This window comes from Manacus vitellinus, unplaced genomic scaffold (genome assembly GCF_001715985.3).
Source record: "Manacus vitellinus isolate BGI_N305 unplaced genomic scaffold, ASM171598v3 scaffold_0_pilon, whole genome shotgun sequence".
NCBI lineage: Eukaryota > Metazoa > Chordata > Aves > Passeriformes > Pipridae > Manacus > Manacus vitellinus.
In genome coordinates, this window is record NW_021938789.1 from 20,975,725 (window position 1) to 21,001,407 (window position 25,683).

General features: G+C 36.9%; 1 protein-coding gene across 1 annotated transcript; it reads left to right on the forward strand.

Moving 5' to 3' along the window:
- Positions 1 to 25,476, forward strand: CWH43 (cell wall biogenesis 43 C-terminal homolog). Its single transcript, XM_018079043.2, has 15 exons — positions 1 to 169; positions 3,866 to 3,986; positions 4,124 to 4,278; positions 5,613 to 5,814; positions 6,748 to 6,836; positions 8,778 to 9,032; positions 11,791 to 11,916; positions 14,067 to 14,146; positions 15,089 to 15,194; positions 17,942 to 18,077; positions 19,257 to 19,406; positions 21,695 to 21,839; positions 22,422 to 22,483; positions 23,524 to 23,679; positions 25,221 to 25,476. Exons 1-15 carry the CDS (start codon positions 16 to 18, stop codon positions 25,306 to 25,308), a joined length of 2,025 nt encoding a protein of 674 aa, XP_017934532.2. The 5' UTR covers positions 1 to 15; the 3' UTR covers positions 25,309 to 25,476.
- Positions 25,477 to 25,683: the final 207 nt, after the last annotated feature.

Here is a 25,683-nt window from a genome sequence, read left to right on the forward strand (position 1 = left end):
CATGCACTGCCACCGATGATCTACTACTTCCCCCTTCAGACACTGGCACTCACGGGCCTAGAAGTTTTTGCTGTTGCTTTCTTTTCTCCAATATTCTTGACAATTGGCCCTTTTTGGAGGTTGGCTAACAATAAGTACGTCTTAGTCTTTCTGAGGTTGACTATGGTTGGTAAGTATGCACTGTAGTGAGTTATAGATTCCATCTTGTTATCAAGGCATAAGAACAAACCTTCCAAATTGCCTTAAAATTCAAATAATTACAAAAAGAGACAGCAATAAGAAGTTCTCACTCTCCCCATACTCATGTTTTGTTGGGATTTTTTTCTCTCAAGCTTTTAGCTATGTTTAGAGGAATATTGCTTACAGCCATTGTGTTGGGTTGCTGCATAATTAAAGAAAAATCTCCTTTCACTTCTACCTCTAGAAGCTTTTAAATCAGTATAAGTCACACCCAATAGGAAAGGTGTTTTCACTATCACACAGAGATCAGCAGAGCAGGTGGTTTTTTGTACAGCAGTTCTGTGTCTGTGACAATGGGTAGGGACAAGACATCATCTTGAGGCTATTATAAAAGTAATCTGCTATGAGTGAAACATTCTTTTTGGTAGACTTAGTTTCTGAGGCAGTTTTTTTTCTTCTAAGAATAGATTTTTAAATTAAATCTATGTAGATGCCTGTAGTATATTGATGGGGTTATGGCTCATCCTAAATGTGAAATGACTTATATTGTCAGTTGCACAGGAAAAAAGTGATCGTAAATTCAGGAAAAAGCTGCCCTGCTACCCATCCCACACACTCCTACTAAAATGAAGATTTGCTGGGATTCATGCTTTGGTCTTCAACTAACTGGTACAAATCTTACCTTTTGTTGATTTTCTGAAAATTTGTTGGGAGAAGGTTTGGCACCTACAGCCGCATTCAGAAGCAAGTTATTGCTAACTAATTTGCAACACCCGGATGAACTCATGGGAGACAAGGGTCTCCACCCTGTGTAGAGATGAAAATACTGTTGCTGAGTGATGTGTTTCAGAAGCAGCAGTTCCTGGTTCCTTGTTTGTTAATCTAAAATGATAATCAGGGAATCATTTTCCTTATAGTTTTTCTCTTTTACTGTTAGAAGACAGAATAAGATCATCTTATTTACTTTCTCTGCATATTTTTTGAAAAGAATTCTTGTTCTTTTAACTCTAGAAAAATACTGGAACTGAAGCCAGTTTGTTGGTGTCATTGGTTTAGATTAAGAATAGTCTTACCATGTTCTTTTCTTTTCCTACTCTTCCCATTTTATCCATCCTAATACCTTTTTTTTTCTGTAATAAGTTTTTAAGTGAGCAGAATCTTCTACTTCAGCTTCCTGCAGCAGTGCTCAGTATATCTCTTTCTGCAAGATTTTCTAATTTAAAAACTAGTAATGAGTGGAAGCATTTAAAATTGCACCCTGCATCCCTTCAGATGTCACAGTGACACAAAATCTGCCATGTTTATTTAAGATTAGTCCTTCAGATCACCTTGCTGTGTTTAGTAGTTCACTTTACCAAACGAGATGGAAATCACCTAAAAGAGTGTAATTTTTGTTCTGCTAAGTAAAGAGCAGTAACAGGCTTATAATGGTGTGTAAAGTCTGTTGGTTCATGCCTGTTTGCTTCACCTGCATCAGAAGCTCCTGAAAGTATTAACTCCAAATAAAAAGTTAGCTCATTCAGTAGTAATCTGGGACAGAAATGTCTTAATGTAGGTGGTCATAGAAAAACTCAGAGGAGGAAGACAAAAGCTGTGCTCATCCTCAGCCAGGGATAACCTGAGTGTTGCTGTATGCAAATTCAGGAACTGTCCCCTCAGTGACCATATCCCCCTGCTGTTTTCACCTCTTAAACACTCTGAATATTGTCCACCCTTTTGCAAGTCTACACCATATTGTCTCCCAGCTCTATTGTATATACTCTGCATTCTCTTTACCTGTTGCCCTACAGCGAGCATTAGCATTTGTGGAAGATGTAAGAGCATGTTCCTCACTCTCTTTGTTTCCATCAAGGAGTTTAGCAGCCAGTAGTAACCCTCACTCTACTTGCCTCCATGCTGCAGGTTCTCAAATGAGCCAGATGCCCTTGCACAGGCAGCACTGGGCTTTAGGACTTTCCATATATATCTTTTTACTTAGTTCTCATCACTTCATTTTGTCTTTTATGTTAGTTCTGTCCCATCACACTGTGCTGCTGTTTCTCCTGTTTCTCAATTCTTCCTGCTTTTTTCCCCTCCTTCATACCTAGACACTTCATTCTCTTTTTGATCTTTTTTTTCCTCCTCAGAAATGCTATGGCCTTCCTCTGGGGCTTGTTGAACAATCAGGTAGCACAATCTACCCCACGCATGCTCCACCCCATTCCGCTGGAAATACTCAGTCCTAAATTTCACAATCAAAAAATCTGAAAATTCTTCATGCTTAGCTAAAACCATATTTAGGGGCATGTTTTTTTTTTTTTGTTTCTTTTTGCCTTTTCAGGAGGCTTTATTTTCTCTGAAAATTTTAGTTCCATAGTACTTGATTTTGTGTTCTATTTAAAAACAAACAGCAACCAACTACCCCCTGGTAGTGTCTATTTGAATCTGTGTCTTCAGACAACACACAGTAAATTTGGGTGTTTGGACAGATATATTTAAGTTTTGGGTGTACTTGCTCAGCAACAAAAGGTGTGTCTGTTGTAAATTGGCAGACTCATGCTAGCTTTAATCAGGGGAGTGTAAGTGATGAAAGATTTAAGAGGCAGGTTTATGGATTGCCGGTACGATTTAACGACAGAAATCTGTGTGCATTGTACATGCAGCCTCTGCTGAAGTTCACACAAGTACATCTTCACTACACACTGATTTCATTTTATCATCTTTGTGCTAAGCTTTGTATCTTCTACTGTGAGCCAAATGAGCAGGTAGACAGTTGGAGAATTCCTAGCATGTGTTGCCAGAATCTGGAGCTTTTTTTTCTGACCTTACTTGCTTAACATCTCTTCAAGTTTGACTCATACTCATTTAGCAAATGGCTGGTAGCATAACAATGTTGCTTCTCCTGATGTTTGATGTTAGTCCTGGGCCAGATTTTGCCACACTGAGTGAGGTTACGAGAATGTATGTGATCCATTGTCACTTTAATTGGAAACCTGCTAGCAGAATCTAAAACTGCTGATAGGGTGAGGTCACTGTGCTGTGAGAACTGGTGGAGATGTGTGTGCATGCTCTGTTTCAGTGACTGGGAGAGTGACGGTTTCCAGTAATAAGATGACACAGGCTGTTGGTGACGACTCTGAGATCAAATACTGGGTCAGAGAAAGCCTTGTTCACACCTACTAATCCCTGAGCAATGTGTGGTGACTGCTCCTGTCTAATAAAGAATATGGCTTTTGCCACAGTGTACTTACTTTTATAAGTGCACTTATTTTAAAAGTGCACTGCGGCAAAAGCCATATCCTTTTTAGAAAGGAGTAGTCACCATACATAAAACTTTATGGCTTTTGAGTTATGTAAGTGCATAGTTGAGGAGTATCTGTATGCTTAGATATTTTATCCATATATCATATTTATGGAATCAATCACCATAAGTACTTAAATTAAGGCAATCACTGCACCGTTGGATAATTGCTTCATTTATCTTTTTCCTTGAAAATGATAACTGCTATAAAGTCATATATACTCACTTGCTATCCATACCTACATTTCTTTGCTTTGTTTAAAAATGGGTAATGTCATGTGTTTTCAGATGAATGGTGTAGCTATTCAAATTACAGACAAGGTTGAACTAATACACAGGAAATCCTTATTACCTGATCTCTATTGCCCCTTAAAACAATCTCTGTCTGTGTGTGTTTCTTTGTAGGAAGCTTAGCATCATACCAGGCACCAAATGCTTCAATTAGACTATTCATCTTGGCTGTTGGTGTTTCTTCTTCATTGCTGGTTCAAACAGTAACATGGTGGTCAGGAAACAGTTTACAAAGGTATTTTCTTATTCTGATGAGATTGGAACTGACATTTCCTTGTATTAGAAGATGTTTTCTTTCTTTTTTGTCCCCTAGAAGTTAAGATGTTTTCTTTTCCCCTAATGCCTTACTATTTCAAAAACTGATTCTTACAGGTTCATCAGGATATGGGGCTTCATGCTAGGCAAGATAATGCTCCTTGTTCTTCGCATCTGGTACACATCACTAAACCCAGTCTGGAGCTCACAGGTTGCCAATACTGTCATTATGATAATGGGTTTTATAGCAGCAGTGGAGCGAATTTATTCAGGTAAGCATGTTACAACAAAGATGGCAGCTATGAAAACATCCTAAAGTATACTTATCTATGTGCCACTGGGTTTTGATTTGTTGATTTGTTTCCCCAGTATAGAGTCTGTTTTTAGACCTGATGCATGAGCTTTAGAAGCCATGGGGTACTTCCATCTACCCATAACATGTCAGAACTGGTATCACAATTCATACAAGCTGTAGTAAGTTGGTGTTGGAACTGTGGACTAATTGCAGTGTCAATAATGTGACAGTAACACAAACAAAGGCATAAGCTAGACCAATAAAAGCAGAATGGTCATTGTCATTCCATCATGAAACATCTGTGGTATTTCTCTTATTTTCTTAATTCAGTCTGCACTTTGAAGTTCTCTACCAGTGCATGTCTTTTGACAGAGAAGGGGAGACAGGACAAAGCTGGGGAACAGCTGATGTGTCAAAATAAACAGAAAGTATTGGAAGAGCGGACAAGTTGTCCTGGTCAAAATTTGCCTGAGTTCTTGAAGTGTTTGGAGAGAGTACACAGCAGTGGGGGCTGGCATAGGCTAAGCTCACTTAAAAACTGTGAAGGTGATATTGCCAAGGAAGACAGCGAGGTTAGTTAAATTGGTTAGTTAAGGCAGCTCATGTTAAATCCTCAGGAGCTCCTTCCTTCTCAGTATAGCCTGAATGAATTAATTGAAAGATAAAACCTTATCTATGTGTAAGTGGGTATAAATTATCATCATGCATATTGTTTGTAGACTTGCATTACATAATATAAATTAAGTCTGAACTTTCATCAGAATTTAGAAAGGGAATCTACTGCAAGAGATTAGGAAGGAAATATGTCTCCTTTGTGGATGACAAAGTGATATGTCTATGCAATTAAAGGTGTTGCTTTCTCCTTAGATGAGAGAGGATCTACAGTGCCTGGAAAAAGGAGAAGGAAGGGAGTTTAGTTCTGGCTTATTTGGAAGTGTCGGGTTTTGTTCTTATCAGAGCTTAGAGTTTCAGAGAACGGAATCCTCTGAACAAATTCCAATAACTTTTCTGCTGATTTTCAAAGCCAATTTAATTATTTAAATTCCAGTATTATGAAGAATAATCAAATGTGCAGGTTGCCATTTTTGTACACTTACTGTGAGTAGCTTTTCCTGGCAGACCTAGGATTGTTACTAGAGACTTTGAGGTTTTTTTTGTGTGTTATCAATTTCCATGAATGATCAGATAAGTTAGCTTTTGTGTCTGTAATTTATTCTGGTAATTTTGTGATCTTGGCTATTTCTTTTTCTCAGTAACTCTTGTTAATGGAATTTGACAGTTTGCTTAGCTGCATTTCTGTGCTTATTCTAGGTGGAGACAGGAGGAAACAAGAAGCAAACAAAACTGGTAATGCGGTTAGAGAGACTGCTTCCCATCCTTATTGGCTTTTATCTGGGGCTGCTTTTGGCAGCCTCATGTTCCTCACCCTGTGGATATTTGGGGAGGTCTCATTAATTTCTAGATGGGCAGTAAGTGGACATCCACATACAGGTCCAGATCCTAATCCACATGGGTAAGTGGATTTTTATTATTATTATTTAAACAAAACAGTTCTCAAAAGCCAGTGCTATAGTGGAGGATGAATTAAAACTCAACCAGATGATGGTATAATAATTTAAATAGAAAAAAGTGGATACAAGATAATTCACACAGAGGACTTGTAGATTTATTCTAGCTTTCAGATAACTCTGAGCATTGTGTCTAGACCATGAAATCTTAAAATTTTCTAATACAGAATTTGCCACATTGCAAAACAATATTTAGATTAGGATTGAGATTCAAGGACTTATGAATGCAGTCTATCTATTATAGGCAGTAATTAGTCTAGCAGTTGACTTCAGAGAGGAGATGGTCAGAGATGCATGCACATAAATAAACTGTGTGCAATATTAAAAGATATACTTCTGTAGACGTTTGTAGTCTTGATGCTGTGTGCTGTTCACTTGGGTTCCAAAACCTAGGAAGAGACCAGATTAGTTATTCTGAGTCCATTATGTGGAATGGCAGGTGAAAGAGTTTATAATTTGGAGATGGTATACAAAAGAGCTACCCAAGACTGGTAGCAATGTTAGATGCTCTGGGATCCCCTATTTGATGTGAAGAAAATGCTTCTTTTTGCACTGGATTCCTCCCTCTCATTTTCTCTGGGTTGTTTTTACCTTTTGTTCTCAGGATTTCAGTGGGCTGCTTCTGGTGCTGAGCATAGCTCACTTATACCTTACAATAAACTGCCATTATTTTCAACTGGAGGTTTTTTACAGAGGGGAGAAAATACAGCAGGGTGTGAAGTAAAGGTATTTTGTGCTCAAATTAAGCTCTGTTTAAAGTAAAAGGATTATTAATATTACCAAACATCCTGGCCTATGTTTAGAAGTTTCTTTTTGAGTGCCAGATGTTTATAAAATCGTATTACTGTATGATTTCTTTTTCCTTATTATTGTATTAGAGGTACAGTTCTGTTGGGCTTGGCTCAGGGACTGATGCTTTCATTTTGGAGCTGGTCTTCTGTCATCAGTTTTGCCTGGTTTCTCATAGGTAGGTGCAAATCCTGAGCAGAATTTTTGTTTCTGTTACTTTATTTCTTTTACTCAAGTCCTCTGACCTTACACCACATCTCAGAAAAGTGTGGCTTATCAAAGCCTCCTTTTCTCTGTCACTGACTGTAGTATACATATGTCTGACCAGTTGACTAAGGACTACAGGCCAAATCTCCAGGCCATTGCAGAGCAGTGTTACTCTCTGCAGAAGCCCCTGTTGAGGTTCTGTTCCCTTGAGCAGCATCTCAGTTCTGACCATCTGCATTGCATAACACATTGGACTTGATGATCTTAGAGGTCTTTTCCATCATTAGTCATTCTATGATAAGGCTACATGTGGGGTTATGGGGTTAAGGTGACACAAACCTCTTAATTCTTCTACAGGAGGCAAAATAACTTGTAATTTAGTGTGCATTTCATCTGGAGGCAAGCTTGCCTCCTGTCTTCTTACTTTTCAAGATCTCCAGGCAATAAAATAATATGAACATCAAAGCTGTCTACTGGAGCAATATGTTTGTAAATCAGTCTGCATACAGTGGGTCTTAGGTGGTGGGAAGTGGGATTCAAGTACTGGATCTGGGCACCCGTTTTCAGGAGAAAGGTATAACTATGCTGTGGAGCAAGTGATGTGTGGAGCAAGTAGGAGGAGATGAAAATAATTCTGCTCCTGAACTGTGGAGAGGTGTGTTTTTCATGCTGTCTCAGCATGGATGGATAGATGCTGCTTGGTTTAATCTGTCATCCCATCTGAGTGAAATATAGTGATATAAATGCTGTCTAAAAAACCTCTAAATCTGCTTCTGTTTTTGGCCTTTAGATCTTTATATAAAGAAGACACAGCAGGTCTTCCAACAAATGTTTGATCATAAATTAGGAATACAAAATATGGTGACCAAAGGAAATGATGAGTTATGTTTTGGTTTTTTTTCTCATTCACCTTCTGTTTTGGAGCACTTAAGAGTGCACTTTCAAGTCATTTTCCACAACCTTGAAGGCAAGAAATTTGGTATAAATTGAGTTTCTCCTAGTCAGGAATCAAAATAAAATACCAAATATTAGGAGCGTCACATTGAAGGCACAAGAGTTGCCAATGCTTAAACCATTGGTTGTCCTTTTGGGCAATTTACCTTCTGGTGTAGGTGTTAGTTTTAAGAAATGTGTGTGCAGATTATAATGTGAGTATGAGCATCTGTTTTTTAATGTACACACATCACTAATTTGAAACAGGTACAGAATGGTTCTTTAGTTGATTTAGCCATTGTATTTTAAAATACTCAGAGCCTTGATGTATAAGTAAAATATTAAAAGCATTTGTATACATTTGCTATGAGACTGTGAAACACTCTTACCTGCAGTAACATTTGAAAATGAGATTGTCCTGTTATAGAGAGCTTGTGTGGTTGTTAATATTCGCTTTGGGATTGAATTCCCAAATCAAAGACAGTGTGGGAAATAAAAACTCTTGGGGTTAGTAAAAGATTAACAGTTTTCTTGCCTAACCTGTATATGGTTATCTACAGGGAAAAAAGATCAGGGAAAGATATGTTTGCTCTTCATATTAACCTATTTGATTCTTTATTATGGTAAAGGAGGTTCATAATAGGCAAACCTGATACTGTCTTAAAGAGTGCATCATCCCTCTGTTGTGCTGGGAGAGCTCAATGTAAAAAAACTGTTTAGTTTTGGCTCTTGATGATGTTTCTCTGCTGTCTTTTTGCTGCACTGTTTTCAGCTGACTAAGCAATCTTTAAAAAAATGAGATGTTAGGAAAAGTAAGAGACTGTCTTTGGCAATTGTGAGATCCTAGTGATGCAGTTTTCATGGCTGCAAAGAACAGTTATATTTCCCAGACTGTATTTTTTTCCCAGACAGAATGTGAAAATGAATGTGGCAGATAACATGACTGAGACTTACTATATTCTTTTCTATACCTTCTCAGGTTTGGCATCTTCAGCTGGTCTTCTTTATTTACACACCTGGAGTGCTGCTGTTGCAGGCAACATTCTTGCTGTCTTTACTATGTCTGTGTGGCCTCATCTAGCTGGACGCTTTGCTAGCTGTCTGCATCCTGGGAAAGCCATGAGTACAGCCATGTTTGCCTATGTTCTTGAATTATTCTTCTGTGTATGGTGTACAGCTTATAAATTTGTACCTGGAGGAGTTTACATTAGAGAAAGCTCCCATCTTCTTTTAGGTACATTTCTGATTATGAACAAATACAAATACACTTGTTTTAGCCTCAGCCAGACATGTGAAATGTAGCTAGCGTATAAAGAGTCTTTCCAAATGCTCAGTTGCTGTTAGATTTACTATGGTAAGAATGAAAAAATTAATGAGATAGGCAAAAAAACCCCCAACTTGTTTCTTTACTGTTAGAAATAGTCTAAAATGTGGACAAAAAATGGAATTCAGCTGGGGGAAAATGATGAAGTGAAAAAATGTCTGATAACTCAGTAAGCAACTGAGGAAGAGATCTGTTGATCGGTCACCCTAAAAACCTGGCTGCAGTCCAGGTTGTGAATGCACCTGTATGCTAGCTACCCAAAGTAGCAGTATGGTACCTCAGGTAACAATGTAGTTACTGGGACCGTGACATAATTCAGTGCATTATGAAGTCCTACTCTGAAGAGCAAAGTGTATCATCCTGCTGATCTAGCTAATCTACATTTGAGACCTGAGATTCTTTTCTGTGTGGCTCTACCTTACATTTTGTGAACACACCAGCATGTTTGGAGGAATGTTATTGAACCTGCAGTGTCAGAAACATGCAAACAGGAGAGGAAGAAAAAAAATTGTCAGGTATTTGCAAATGAGGAACAACCGAGTTGAGCAAATATAAAGGGTTTAGCCAAATGGTCACTTGTTGAGGGTGGAGAGATGGAAATGAAACCAACCCTTCCTGGTTTTGTCTCCAGAATTTTTTTCTCAATAGGTACTAAAGTGTTTCAATAACATATTTCACTAACTATATTTAAACAATGTCAAATATTGCCTTGAGCTGATTGCGTGGCACATTTTAAAATGTGATGTATGAGCCTGTATTTTGTTTGGAAAGGATTAATGAATGCTATGCTTGACTTGTTGCTCCACTGGTTTTAGATTTCATAACTGTTTTTGCAACCACTTTCTGTCACTCCAGTTCCTTACTCTCTATAAGCATTTCTTATATTACATCAATGGCATGAGGGATTTCAGTTTGTTATGTTTTGAGGAGAGTTCCATTCCATTATTGCGTTATTTTCTTTGTTCTCAAAGCACTCTAGGGGGTCTGTAAAAACAGTATCTTAGTTAATTAAATCTTATTCTTTGAAGTTATATGAAGGAAGCATGTGGTAGAGGAGTGTCAAATGCTTTCTTGAGTAATGTTGTGACAAACATTATAAAATAATGTTTTATATAAAATCCCTCTCTGTTGCTTCCTTTGAAATACAGTTGTGATTAATTTACATGGCATGATCACAAGGTAGTAACACAGAGATGGCCTTAACTTTCTCTTTGGTAAAACGAAATCTGCGAACTAAACCCATCTCAGTTGATGACACTACGTGAGTTTAAATACCATCTGAGAATCCAGTCTTTTTAATGCCATCCCATTGCTTATCACAGATTTGCAAATTATACCATGAGACTACATATTTGTTGCTGTGCTTCTACCCTTACAGTTTGGCTTTCTGGCGAACTGCTTGTTTTCTTCTGGTTTCTTTCAGGTGCAATTGCTATTTCTTGCTTTCTCCTCCTGTCCAATATCCTGCCTTTCTCTTGCTGCAGTTTGGGTAGGGAGCTGCACCAGGAAAACTGACAATGGAAGTAAGATCATTATATTCAAAATTTCTGTGCTGCTTTACTGTGATGTGATATAATGCTGAGGGTCAGATTCCTTTAATGGCTGTGAATCAGCCCTTTGAGGAAGGTTTGTGTGTGCCCCCTTCATCATTGCTCTAGACCTAGCTTGGTTTGCAAACTTTCACTACAACTAATGTAAGAAGTAAGGGCAATAAAAAATACTGAGTAATAGTAATTTCATCATCAGCTATAACTCTGAAGTAAAACACTGCTTCTATAGTCAATTAACGGTGCCCCAAAGATATTAAGGACATATATCTTCTTCAGCAGAGCTCTTACCCAATTCATTATCCTCCCATGTCTTCTTTGAAGGTAATTGGATCCTTTATCTCATAAGGAATGGGAAAAGACCTTGTACTAACAGTCTGAACTACTTATTGAAAAGATACCTTTTCAATGCAGCGCAACAGTTAGTGCATGAAGTTGTTGATTAGTTTTTAAAATTTATCTACATGTGTGTTTAGTTGTCTATTCCTAAAATGCAGAGCCCTTTTTGTTGGCCCTGGAATGCAAGAATACAAATTGCTGCCATGTTAAATTGGCCTTCCAACTACTGCAATCTGCTTATGCTGTTTTAGTACAAATCGATGAGCAATTGCTTTTGTAGTTCTTATACAAAAAATGTGTTACTTTTATCTTGGTGACAGAGCAGTTAATTTGTAGATAAAACATATCTACAATCAACAATGTATTTTTTCATAAAGCTGCTATTTTAAGGTTCTGTAATATGTGGGTGTAACTTAATTGCTCTTGTCCAGGTTGATTTCAGTAAAATTTGAAAACAGTGGACTGAGCTGGGAGTTGTATCCATCAACAGGGCCTGGAAGGATTTTAGCATGATTTATCTAACTTGTGCTAGCCTTTTTACATAATGCCCTGGAACTATACTGCAAATCAGTCTTTGCTTGAGAGTGCTGTCAATAATCTTATATGTCCTGCATTGCTACATTAGGTACGGCAGTTGTCTGCATTTGTGCTTTGAATCATCTTTGTTGTTGGAGCCATAAGGTTGTTGTCTCATAAGCTGGAAGTTTATAAGTGTTGTGTTTATGAGCAATGTTTAATGTATTAAGGCTCTATGAAAAAACTGATTACTTATATTTTTGTAGGTTTTATCATGTTATGTATTGGGCTAGATTTTCTAACAGGACCCAAGAAAGACCTTAGCTCTACCTTTGAAGTGAAAAGCCATCAAAAGCCACTATTCAAAAAGACTAAAAACTATATTAAACTATGTAAGTATAAATTTACTTCCTTTTTTCCCTGACTGTAGGGATATTGTCTGAGGGAAAAGAGTAACACTGTGGAGCTTTTTGCTCAGATGTTTTAGAAATGTGGGTTTTTTGCTAGTTTTAGAGACAGACTTGTAGTTGGTATTGCCCTGGTTCCAGTTTAAGGATGACATATTCTACTGGAGGAGCTGACTCACTGTGATAACAACTGACAGAAGCTATTCCTGATGGAGTGTGTTAAATAGAGACCAAAAACCAAAATGTGTAAATGGGTTGGACTCAGCAGCATTTGTGCTTTTATTTTAGAGATTGAGGAAGAGGCCTCTCTGGATCTTGAGATTTACAACGAGTACACAAAAGATAGGAATAATTTCTTGGCCATTTTTTATGTCGTTTTTGAAGCAGTTCAGTGAGACAGCCTTCCTAAGGCTGTGTGAGCTGGCTGGCAGTGTGAGGGGACTTGGCTGGCCCAAGAGCTGCTCTGTAATGTGACACACCTCCTTGTGTGAGGAGGCAGTCCTGCAAAGCCTGTTGAGGCTGACATCACAATACAATCTTGATGCTTTGCTTCGTGTTAAGACCAGGCCTATGCTCAGGAAATCCTTGTCATCATTTGCCTGTGAACTATGCCTGGTGATCCCAGCTTTCTAGATTGTATATATGCTTTTTTCCCTTGGGTTTTGAAGAGAAACAAAAATCAAATGTTCGAGGTTTTACTACTTTTTGGCTTTTAAACCTCAGGGATTCATATAAATGATACTTTTGTTTTCATTGTTAGCTTGTTTTTTCTAAGGAAAAACATGTGTCAATATTGTGAAGTTTGGTAAAGGAAAAAAAATGCTAAATATTAGGGCATGCTAACTCTACAGTGATCAGGATGATGAAGGTTCAAATTCCGCATCTTTTCTTCTGTGATTTGTATCAAATCACTTGCCATTTGTGTACATTTTGCTACATTTAGAAAGCAGAAACAATAGCACTTAACAACTTTTCAGGGCTGTTTCTGGAATCTTTATGGAGGACTTTACCCTGTATACTCAGGGGCCAGAAGAATATGGCCCGTGAGAGTTTGTGTGTCAGAGGCAATGTGAACACCAGTTCAAGTGGTTTGAATATTGCTGCTCAGAAACATTTCACAAAAGTGAGTGAATATTTCAAAATACTCCTTGTCACAAAGTACAGCCCTTGTTCAGCTAATCTGGTGACGCTGCAACAATACCTCTTGTACTTCCTCATCGTGCCCAGACTTGTATTTTTTCTCAGCTTCCCCTTTAAGCACCTTTGCGTCTTGCAGAGTATGAAATTACTTGACATGTGCTAATTTAAACAGCATGTCCTTTCTTCTGACATAATCCATTATCATATTTATTGAAATTTTACACAAAATTGTTCCAGAAAACTTGCATTACAGTAATTTCATAAGTGCTTAAAGATATGAAAGAATAAACAGGAGTTACTGAAGTCATTGTAGAGAGCATATGTCATTGCATAAATGTAATAACTGAGAAGGGCTTTGATCATCAAATTAGAATGTGCCAAATGCTGAGAGCTCTTAAGTGTCCACTGTATTTATTTGGAAGGCTACTGGAGCAGTGGGAAAACTCTGAATATGCTTTCTGTGAAGACAAAGTGCCTTTCCAGGAACTTGTCAAACAAATGATCACTCTGGAAGTCTGGCAGGAATCATGTTTTTGACATATAAAGGCTTGCAAAGTAAACTAAATTTTTTTCCATGCATTGTATTAATCCAAAATAAAAATTGTGTACTACAAATGCATACCTGCAACACAAAGAGGAAAACACTGAAAGGTTTACATGATCCTCTTACTCATCTTCTGTAGCAAATTCTTCAGCAGACACAATTTTTACATAACTATTTCAAAGAGTTTTGGTATATTTTATCTGTTCAGCATGTTGTGTTTTGGAGAATGTAAGTGTATTTGCACACATACAGATATTCTGGATGCATTTAGATACTCTTAAGTACACTACCTTGGACTGGTGTTATCCCTGGCATATGTTGAAATTTAAATGTACACATTTCTCATCTTATAAATAGTGCACCTTAGAGTAACAGTGTACCCTGTTCTAACTACAATAATGTTATTTTTTCTTGCTCTAAAAACATAATTTTTGTATTTTTCTATTTCAAGTCTTGTGGTTGTTTGTTGGTGTTGGTTTGCTTGGACTGGGTTTACGTTATAAAACTTACCAGAAGAAACTGGGCCAAGGGGTGAGTAGTGTATTTGCAAAAATGGGAACTTTCAAATAGACAGTAAAATATATACAGCATGTGATACTTCAGGTGTGTTAATCGGTGCTGAAGAAGTCTTTGTATCAGTATCCAAGTAATCAGAAAAACTAACACAAAAATGAAAATGCAAAAATTTAATTTGTAAATTCACGTTGAACATGGGAAATGCTTGGGTCTTTGGAGATTTAAGGTGCTGCTGCAAAGGAAAAAAATACTCTGAAAAAATGAGAGATTCTTGCCTCATATGTTAAATTTGAATGTTACTTTTATAAATTTATTTATTTTAGTTGTATTCAAACTTGACAATGCTGTTAGCAACCTGATCTCAGGTCAGGGAGGTCTGAGCAGATAACATTCTGAGGTTCCTTCCAGATGAAGGAATTCTGTACTTCTATATTTATATGCATAACTCTGAATCTAAGCTCTCTGAAAAGTTGGTTGATCTGGATTAGAGTAGTTATGGAAATTGGATAAAAATCATAAGATTCCAGTTTTCTACCTGGCCAAAAATTATGTGTTGCGATGATTGTAACAAGATGCTTAAGGCTTGCAAAGTTTAGTGTTAGATTCGCACATGCATGCAGACATATACAATTGGCTTTCTTTTTAGAATTAATTCAGGTTTGTGGTTCTTATAGTGTGGAAAAAGTGACTAGTTACTCTTAGAAAGACAAAATAATCCATAATCTCTTTCACGTTCATTTATTTGCAAATACATTTTAATTATGATGACTCTTCTCCACTTGTTAATAGCAGATTAACTCTTTTGTAATCCTGACAGCTTTATTAGGAAAATGTGTTGGTTAAAACTTCTCTTCTTGCATGTCTTTTATGGCACCATGTATCTGATGTTGTTGGCTGCAAAGCTATAATACATAAAAGTTAAATTGCACTTGACTTTTTTCAATTTTTTTTTTTGAGGCTCCAAAACGAGACTTCTCTGCTATGATCTGGCCTTTTAGATTTGCATATGACAATGAAGGATGGTCTAATTTGGAAGGATCAGCTAATTTGCTTAATCAGACAGGTAACTATTTTTTTTCCCACTTCATTTATATTTGAGAGGGTTCATCTAAAGAGAAAGAACACCTGCTGGGTGACTGAGTCCATTTTTGCATTAACACAAGAACCTGTGTTTAGTGTTTTTCTTCTGAATTGGTGAGCTGTTCCAACACAATCACTTCTGTTAGAAATCCATTTGCAGAGGTGATAACTTGTTCAATGTGTTTTTAAAAAGGTTTCTAGTTGGAGAAAACACTTGGTTTGTTATTTGGATTTTTCTTCTCATAATGCTGATGAGTAACTTGTCTATAGAGAAACTCTTTGAATAAATAAAATAATGATAAATATCCTTTTAGATAAAATACAATGCTTTGTAACTTCTCTGTGGGTTTTTTTTAGATGTGAAGCATTATATAATGCTGAAAGTGTCTGAAATTAAAATGCTCTAAGCAACAAATAGAGAGGAGAAACAAATGAGTGTTTCCATCACTGAACCAGAGCAATGTATACAAGAAAGATAACAGTTTTGGCTTAGTTGTCATGATTTTATGGTAAAGAAGGATGTCTAACCTGTTGCCCATGGACAGGATTTTGGTTGGAAAATTAGCTATAGGAAATTAAGAATATGGACTCAAGATTAGTGCTGCTGCAGAGTGCATTGAAAGGAGTCAGCCAGTGGTGCTTGTAGGTGTTACCTTTTTTTGTGATACTCATGAGATAGGGTAGACTGGGTTTAAAGCAGCTCAGGAGATTAGGAAGTGTCAATGCTGCTATTCCACCATTTGTTTTCTCAGCTCCTCCTATGGTGTGAGTGCACTGCAGGACTTTCCTGAGCAGCTCAGGTTTGACAGACCCAAGCAGTGGGAAGGCACTGACAGATGCTCCTGTGCAAGGCTTGATTTTGTGGCACAGATGCCCAGGAGTTAATGAAGAGTGAACAGACTGATTCGAGCATCATTCATTCCATTGTCCCATGAACCCAAAGGTTCAGAGGGCTGAGCTGTGTAGGCTGTCTAGTGATGTGAGAAAACAACCAAGACATTAAATGAATTGAAATTTGGAGTGATCTTGTACATTAGTGATTCCACAGTTCCTATCTGGGTGTTTATTTAATCTTTGCATGTTTATTTATGAATTATAATAAATGCATTTATTTCTGGTGACCATAGTTTAAATTAATGAATATTAGAAAAATATGGTTATGTCCACTGAGCATTTCTTTGAGGTAATGAAGTATCACTTCTAAAAAAAACCCCCACCCTACCGTTCAGTCAAAAAGGCAGCAAATTCCAAAATATAAATTAATAAATCTTAATTCCAGGTTGCAAGGAACAGTATTCTGGAGTTTTATGTTATATGCATATTGTTATATAAAATACTATGTTAACATTTCCAGAAAATGCATTCATTAATACATTTAGAGTTAAGGTTCAAATTCTTAAAAGATTTGTTTTCTAAAAAAGAGTTCCTGATTTTGAGTCCCATAGAAGAGCGACTAACTGCTTCAGCATAGGGGTTGTCTTTAAAGACGTGGTGGTATGCATTCCTTGGGCTCATCTTCTCTCTGTTGGCGTAGTGAAGATGCAATGTGTAATGGCTTTTGTGACTGGAACTTCTGTCTGCCCTGAAGGGATACAACATCAACCCTTCTTAATGGTTTCAGTTACTGTTTCTGTGATCATCATGTATACTAATGATGTAGAAGCAAAAACCTGGGAATCCACTTAAAAGTACTCTGAGCTACCATTTTCCCTGCTGGCATTGCTTTCACGGTGCTAAATAAGACATTTCAAAAGCAAAAAGTCTTCTATGTCAAGAGTGGTGCTGGATGGAGTGGTCTAAATTCCTTGAAGAAGAGCTTTGGATGAAGTGGTGACTCGATTGCCTTCAGGAGTGAGAGAACACTCCAAGGGGGGTATAATTGCAGCAAGAAGGGAACACTTTCTGCTGCAGCCATATGGACCTGCTGCTCAAGCTGAGCCTGGATGGTTCAGGCATCCTATGGCCAGCTTGCAGACTCCCACCTTCCTTCAGGCATGGGCAGGTCTTAGATGCTTTTCTTAGGTTCCTGGAGAGACTGCATAGTTCTTCCTGTATCCTGCAGTTAAAATATGGGGGAACCCGTCCTTTTCCCTTGACAAAACCACACTTCTGCATGTAAACAAGGAGGGACCACAGTGCCATGAGAAAATGAGGTGGCTGCCAATGGTCATCAATTCATTGGAGCTGGGAACCCTTCTGTTACCATGCCTTGGGGCTAATGCTGGCTCGCTCAGGGTTGAGTAATTGCTTTGGCAATAACAGCCAGTTCCATCTTGCACAGGACCCTTTGGAGCACAATAGGATCTGTTAGATGAAGGTAAGTGCAGATGTGCTGTGTAGTGCTTGTTCATCGTTGAAAGCAGTAGAGTCGCTATGTGCTGTTAATCAGTGTACTCACAGTGTCTCTAATGCTTTTGAAATGGTCTGCACGAGGTCTGTGTAGGCCAGCTTTACTGTGCAGTCTCATGTCTCTGGTTGTGCACTAGGGAGGAGCTGTGTCAAGCAGACACTAAGTATGCCTTTATCAGGGGTTGTGTGGCCTGCAGTGGCCAAAAGTTTGGGCATGACTTTCTTGAGAACGTTAGTTTGCCCTGACTGATTCCTGAAGGACTTGTGTCCACCCTTGTGCAATCAAAAGGGAAATTACAACATCCTGTAGTCATTTAGTTACATTCATAGGTAACAGTTATAAATTTGGAAATATTTTCGTTTTTTCCCTTCCTTTTTTAGAAGCAGATTTTATCACTATTATAGAGAGTGATGCCTCTAAGCCATTCATTGGAAACCACGATCCAACAATGTGGCTAGGAGAAAAACTAGGATTTTACACAGATTTTGGTCCAAGCACAAGAGATCACACTTGGGGGTGAGTCATCTTCACATGCACAGTGACAGTAAATAGATGTAAATACACTGCCCAATACTAACTGTGCTCGAACGTGAGCAAAGAATAGTTGGAGTAATAATCCCCATAATCGCTTGTTGGAGCTCGTCTTTTAGGAACAGGCTTTGATTCCTTAGTGTTACAATGTAATGCAGATGCAGTTTTCTCATTGTTAAACATGATCAGGTTTTGGTGCCTGCCTCTGTAAGCTACTTTGGTTTTGGTGAAGTAGAGAATGGCGTCCTGTACAGATTTGGACGCTCGTCATTCTAAGTACTGTATCTGATTCCCTTTTCAAATTATTTTGGTTTAGGCTATGAGACCTTTATATTTTGGACTTAAACATGTGATAGCAGTTGGAAAATGTAACTGCACCTGGAGGTATTTGAAATCTTGAATTCCTTAAATCCAGGTTGAACTCTATAGTGGGAAATGGGCATAGAAAGACACGTCTGTTTGACCAGATTTTTTGTGTTGATTTTACTTTAATGCTTGACCAACTACCAGTTGCATATCTTCCAATACCTTTGCCTTCTGGAAAAATAGTTGCTTACGATGTGGCTTTTTTTTTCAGGGGGATATATAGATCTCTGTGGCAGATAGAACTTTCTAGTGATGTTGCAATGGCTATCTAAGTATTGCCATGTGTGAGGGGAGTTTAGTAACTTTCCTCTTCCAGAGTCTGTCTATTTAAGTGAGGCAGAATGGGGCAGAAAAATAATTCTCTGAAATTTTATTCATGAAATATTTTCAAAAACCTGATGCAAAATGTCTAAACAGAAGCTGAAAAATGAGACATCTCATACTTGGAAGATGTATTTCTCTCTGCTTCTGATTCTAATAAAATACGTTTGAATTTCTAGTGGTATAAAATTTTGTTTTGTCTGAAATACATATTGTGAAAGGCTCAGTGTGAGAATTCATATATACAGAATATTTCTTAGTGTAGGAATTAAATTGATAATACAGTTTTGGGCATGTACTCAAGTAGTATTTTAGAGGGAAACCTAAATTGAGAAAAATCTACTAGCGATGGTTTATATTCTGGTCTGATGGTTTATGTTCAGTGACTGTTAGTCTTCCGCTCACATTTATCTGCTTAGTTCACACCTGTGATTCTTGTGAACTACAAAATGTCACTTTTCGCCTCTTCTCATTTAGGATTATGGCGCTATCAAAGTATCCAATTGTAAAATCAACCCATCACCTCCTTCCGTCTCCAGAGGGAGAGATTGCACCTGCCATTTCCCTGACGGTCAACTTCACAGGGAAGCTGATTGATTTCGTTGTTGCCCACTTTGGAAACGAAGAGTGTGTATTTTATTTGTTGTTACACATATCGTACAAAGTCATGTAATGTAATTTGTGAATTTCTGGGATTTCTTTTGTACCCTCTAAATATGCCGCTGTAATACTGGTTCTAGCAAGGCACACTTGAGGAAATACTGTGGCTTAACTACTGGTTTAAAATTTTGAAGTACTTTTTAAACAGGACAAATGTGTCATGCAAAACTCAGCTGAGCCTACTATCTGAATTACTAGGGATTTAAAGATATCGTTCTAAAGTCACAACAAATGATAGGGCTAGAGATGCATCTCAGTGCAGGATACATCCTTCTGACTTTATGAATATGGAATAGATCTACTATATTCCACAATGAGTGCAGATAGTTGCAGTTACAGATAGATAGTGTTAATGGAAAAAATGATATTTATTAAAACAAAAAGTAACAAATCTGAAACTTCCAAGAAAGCACGATGTTGAAACAGCAATAAAAATACCCATCAGTGTCCTTCTGACTCTATGCAAGTGGCAATATGAAGTCTGATCTCTGGATTTGGAAAGGCAAAATTATACCAATAACTCAAATATGTGATGGAAGAGAATAAGGTGTATATTTCAGTTCTTGAAAAACAACATTTTGATTACTTGTGTGTAACGAATATTAATAAGAGATAGTTTTGTGAATGCTCCATGTAGCTGTATTTTCTATTACATTTGCTGCAATATCTAGTGTGTTTGTGGCTATGTAGTAGGATTTGGAATTTTTTTTAAAATTTGTTATAATTCATGGAGAGGCAAATTTATGGATAGAGTGCAGAATATAATAACACAAAGAAGCTGCTCAGGAAACAGCAAGAATTCTCCTTATCCCATTTCCTTCCCCAGTGTAGAAACTGTGCTCCAAACCTACAAATTTTTTATAAATTTCCCATTTATTGAACAAATATAGTTGTGAGAAATCACTCCCGATTTGAACTCTAGAGAGGAATTTCATTCTATGCCTCACACAGGTGATTAGACTTGCCTGTCTGAGAAACAGTTTGTCAAAGCAGATGAAAATAGCACTGTATTCCCCCCTCAGAGAGAGGTGAGATAAAGACAAAGGAGAAAATGTGAGGAGACATATGGGAAATGAGTGCAAATCAGATTGTGTTTTTGAGGGGAATGAATTTGTAATTAAATGTTGCACACAACTGCTTGGTTTTAATCTTTTTTTTTTCCTTCTACTGCTTAGGATGACATAGACTATAGAATACTGGATAACTAGGGATGTTTTTAAATACTGTTTTTAAAATGTGGAAATATAACCATGCCTGTGTCATTTAAAAGATCCCATCTTCTGGAGAGGTGTCATTCTGGAAAGAGCAACTAGCTGAGCAGGCAATTTCACACATACCTAGGTCAGGTTTCTATTTAAATGTTTGGGGTTTTTTTGTCTCCTGTTTCTGTGCTCTTTCTCCCTAATGCATTTGCTTCAGTCAGAAGTATCACTGTTTATAAAGCATAGCCACACTAAAATTCTTGTCTTCTCTTGGGTTTACAGATTCCAATGGTATTTAGCTCCCTTTCTCAATGGCATTTAGCTCCCTTTCTCAATGGTATTTAGCCCAGCCAACCAAAACATAGAACACAACATGATTTACACAACTATTTAAAGTTATAAATATGAAGAATCATAGAGAACTGTCTTTGCGTTATTTTGTGACAAACCCAAGGACAAGGAATGGGATTCAATGCAGTATTTTACCAGGCTCCACCTATGCTATCATTTTTGGTCATGTTGTAACTGTTGTGTAAATTTCATTAGAGATGGAGAACACCTGCCAAATATAATTAAGTAAAGTTAATGGGATGATGTAGCTCAAGTCATATTTCATAAATTACGTGAACCAGACTTTAAGACTATATTTACCATGATCTGTCCATCATAAAAGTTTTGTTAGCATGTGAGCTCTTTGTTATGTATGATACTGTGCACAGTTAAATTTTAAGTGCAAGCAGAGACAAAGCCTGAGATAACCAAAGCACGTACATTCACATTTCCTGGTGATGAGGTCAGTATTAAAGACAAAACAGTAATAGAAAATGTTGTTCTTGTAATGGTTAGAAAGAGAACCCTAATTACATCTACCATGATCATGTGGCTTTTATCAAATTAACAATAACTTTAAATCACTAGGCTTGCTGTAAACTTTCGTTCTCTCTAATACTGAGCAAAAAAATGGTACCAGATTCATTTGTGGCTTGCTATGTTATAGCACAAAGGTTCAGAGCTAAAATGTACATGTGTTAAAGTCTTTTCCATTTCTTTCAGAGAGGACTTGGACAGAAAACTCCAGGCAATAGCTGTTTCAAACCTATTGAAGACTAGCTCTAAGCAAGTTGTATTTCTAGGGTACATCACTTCAGCTCCTGGATCCAGAGATTATACTGAATTAATAGAAAATGGAAATGTCAAGGTAATGTAAAAATAATGCATCTTTAGAGATAAAATATATTGGAAATAGCATAATATTTTAAATTGATAACTTGAAAATAGGCGTAGAAGAAAATATGCACATGTTCAAATAAAGAACAGGAGGCAATGGACAGTAGTTGCCACAAAGGAAATGTCATTTAGATAACAGAAGAAAAAAAAGTCAGTTAGGGTAGTCAAGCACTAGAACAGGGGCCTGGTGAAGTTGTGAAATCTCCATCCTTGGATATATTCAAAAATTACCTGGGTAAGGTCCTGAGCAATCTGCTTGAAGTTACATTGACCACGGGGTTAGGAGTAGGTGACCTTCAGACAACCCTTTCAACCTCTAATTCTGTGATTCTTTTGTTTTAAAACTGAGCTCTGTCTTTGGTGTTCTATTAGGAGATGGCAAAAAGTTATGTGATTTGTCTAAAAGTGTTTTTTTTCTTTCTACCTTATTACAATGTTTTAGGCAAAACATTTTTCTTAGCACGTTTACACATTGGTCCCGTTACTGATTTAAAGCCTATCTAAGGGAAAATTTGCCTTATTTGTTTGACTTTTTTTCCCCTTTCACTTCTAGGATATTGACAGCACAGATAGTGACAGATGGTGTAGCTATATTATGTATCGTGGAGTAATAAGGTATGCTAAAGTAGATTATTTATTCATTGGTTTAAATATCTTAATGGTAATCAGTTTTATACTCTTCTGTAGGTGATTGTGGAAGACTCTTATATCCCTAAACAATTATGTATAGACAGCTCAATCATGAAGTAATGTGAAACACTGTATCAGGATGAATTGGTGTATTTCTGAATACAATTGCAAAGACAGTATTACAGGTTTCATCCTTCTGTGTAAAATGTCTTCAGACCTAGTCTGCTTTGGTAATGTAAAACTACGTTTTTCCAAAGCTCTGGCTTTGCAGCTTCTAAAATGTGAAAGCTAAGCCCTAATTTGTATGTGACACAGAAGCTAGACATTTTGAAGTATGATTGTAGGGTTTCTTGAAGCAAAATGCTGATCTAATCCAGCCAATCTTTATGCTGGGTTTAGTGGAAACTTTAACTTTGTAAGCCTATATTGAAACACTTTTCTCTTAGGACCTATGAGATCCATATCTTTCAAAACCAAATTGCTTGTAAATCATTCTCTTGGTGATGTATGTACCAGAATGGAATTAAATTTATTCTGAATAAACTGTGCAAATTCTGCAGAGTTCACAGGAATAAAACCTGTAAACTTGATTGCTATCTCAACAGTATTGAATAAAAAAAAAAAACACACCAAAAAACCAGGGTAACAAACCACCCCCATTTGCAATCTTAATGTTTCTTATTATTCATTCCATTGATGCCTGAGTTTCTTTCTTGAATATTGAAATCTCTTCAATGAAAGAAGTTGATAAGCTTATATTCTGAAGTTGTAATTTTAAAAATAAGTTTCTATCTGTAGAACTTATTCTCAAACACTTAGGCTTTCTCAGTTTTTATACTTGTGACGTTGTGTTAGGATTGTGTTCATGGAGCACTTTCAGTTTTTTGAAGGTGAGATTCACAGAAATGGAAAATTATGCTGGTAAGTTAAAGAATAACTCCTGGAAAAAAAAAATACATGCATTAAGAATGTGGTGAAATTGCCTTGAGTTTTTTCTTCAAACTAACTCTTCTCATGTTTGATAGGTTGGGTTATGCCCGCATATCTCACGCTGGTTTAAGTGATTCAGAAGTCCAGATGGCCAAATTTAGAATCCCACATCATGTGGATAGCTATACTGACAATGACAGAATTGTCACTGATCCCAGCCAAGTTCCTAAGGACATCCGTTTCAATCCCAGGTCAGTGTATCTCATAAGAAATTAAGGTGATAGTGTATGTAACATCGTGTAAAACAGAGGTCTAGAAACAAAATTTTTCTTGAGTTGGGGGGCACTGATCAGTACCTAATTGAAAAGATTAGGAGGCAAGAATTTCTGATTTGTAATTCCATTTTTTTTTCTATTTACTTGGCATGCACCTTGGGAAAATCAATCTGCTGTGACATCGCGTATATTGAAAGTAATGCTTATTTACCCTGGTAATTAATTTCTGAGATTGCTTGATAGGGATTTTTGCCAAGTGGTGTGGTGACTCATTTTATAGATCATGAAAGATCTCCCATATTTCTTAGGACTTCAGAGGATTGGGGTCTTAATACACTGTTACTTAGAAGACAAAATACAATATATACATTAAATACTCTTTGCATAAACATTTTAAAATATACCATATAACTGGAGCAAAAGTTAAAGAGGATGCCTGAGGCAGTATGTTACATGTGTTGAGAAATAAAAATTACTAGTTTTATGTAAAAAAGTTATTTTTTTCTAGAATGCTGTCATTTTTCCACTGGTATTGCATAAGGAATAGAAATATGGAGGAAAGTATTTAGTCTAATATTAATATCAGTGGAAGAGTCATGAAGTTTGAGATTGCTTCTCTGTGGCAATATCTATTTCCAGCAATGCCATATTTACTACTCCTAACAGGCATAATACAGGATATGTTACTTTCTTATATACACCTAACAGTTGAGCTTACTCACTTTTTATTTCCCACTCAGTCACTGGCTTCCTGTTTAAATGGGAGTTTGCTCAGACTTTTCCACATGATGAAACTTGCCTAAAGTTAGGCACATCTTACCACATTACTTAAAGTTAGGATTCACATTCAGATTTTTCTCAGGTAATTTCAGCACAGAGTATTGTCCTAATTATTTTTATGTCTGCTTGTAAGCAGGAAAGATATAGCCTGTAGGAATAAGTTTAACTTTTTCCAATCAACTGCAATTCTTTAGAAATACAGTGGCACTACTCTTAAATGTTACTTAGCATTGATATTTTGAATACGTATTCCATTTTACTTTTGCAAATCTATCTATCATAATAGTCAGTTGTCAAATCTTTCAGATTTAAATATGGTGTGAAAAATTACAATTTTCACCATAATTTTCAAAAGTAAGATGTGCAATATTAACAACACTGTTGGCAATTTTGATACTATGGGGGTTTAAATTATATCTCCACTGAAGTCAGGACTAAAAATTTAAAAAGCATGAGATTTAAGTAGATAAATGCACCACTCACCTTTGTCAGCTGGAGTTCCAATTATAGACTGCCTAAAGCATTAATGCAATTAGTGTAATTAAATGTCTCCACTATATTCAAAGACATCTAGTGAGAGAGGGTACATAAATTATGAGTTACATTTAAGTAGAATTGGGTCCTGTTTCTGAAATAAACTGTCTAGAACATTCAGAAGTAGTGTAGTAATTGTATGATTTAATTGCATGGGTAAATATTGTTGTAATAGTTTTGCTTTGTTGAATATTTTTCTTTAGGTTTGGATCTTATAAAGATGGACATAATTATGAGCATATTCATCACTTTCATATGAGCACTCCTAAATATTTTAAACAGGCAAATTAGAGTGAGAAAATAACATACTGTTGGGACCAGCAAGAAAGGTTTGTTGCTTGAAGCTGAATTGACACTCAAAAAGACTACGTTGTTTAAGGATGAGCAGTTCCCATGCTGCATAACACTATGAAAGTCTGTCTAACAGTTGGTGACTCTTCTCTTTAATGAGTTGCCATCACTGTGAGAGAGGGAAGATGCCTGCATTTTGATAAACTGGGCCAGATACCTGCTTTGTATGCAGCAAAGCAAGGGTGGGAACTTACTTTGGCAATAAGATCTTCAACTTTTGTGAAGGTATCCTACATCCTGCTGTTTCAGAGTTGAATGTGTCTATGCACCTTTTTTTAAGGTCCAGATATGACCCCTTTCCTCTCCTGGACAGTC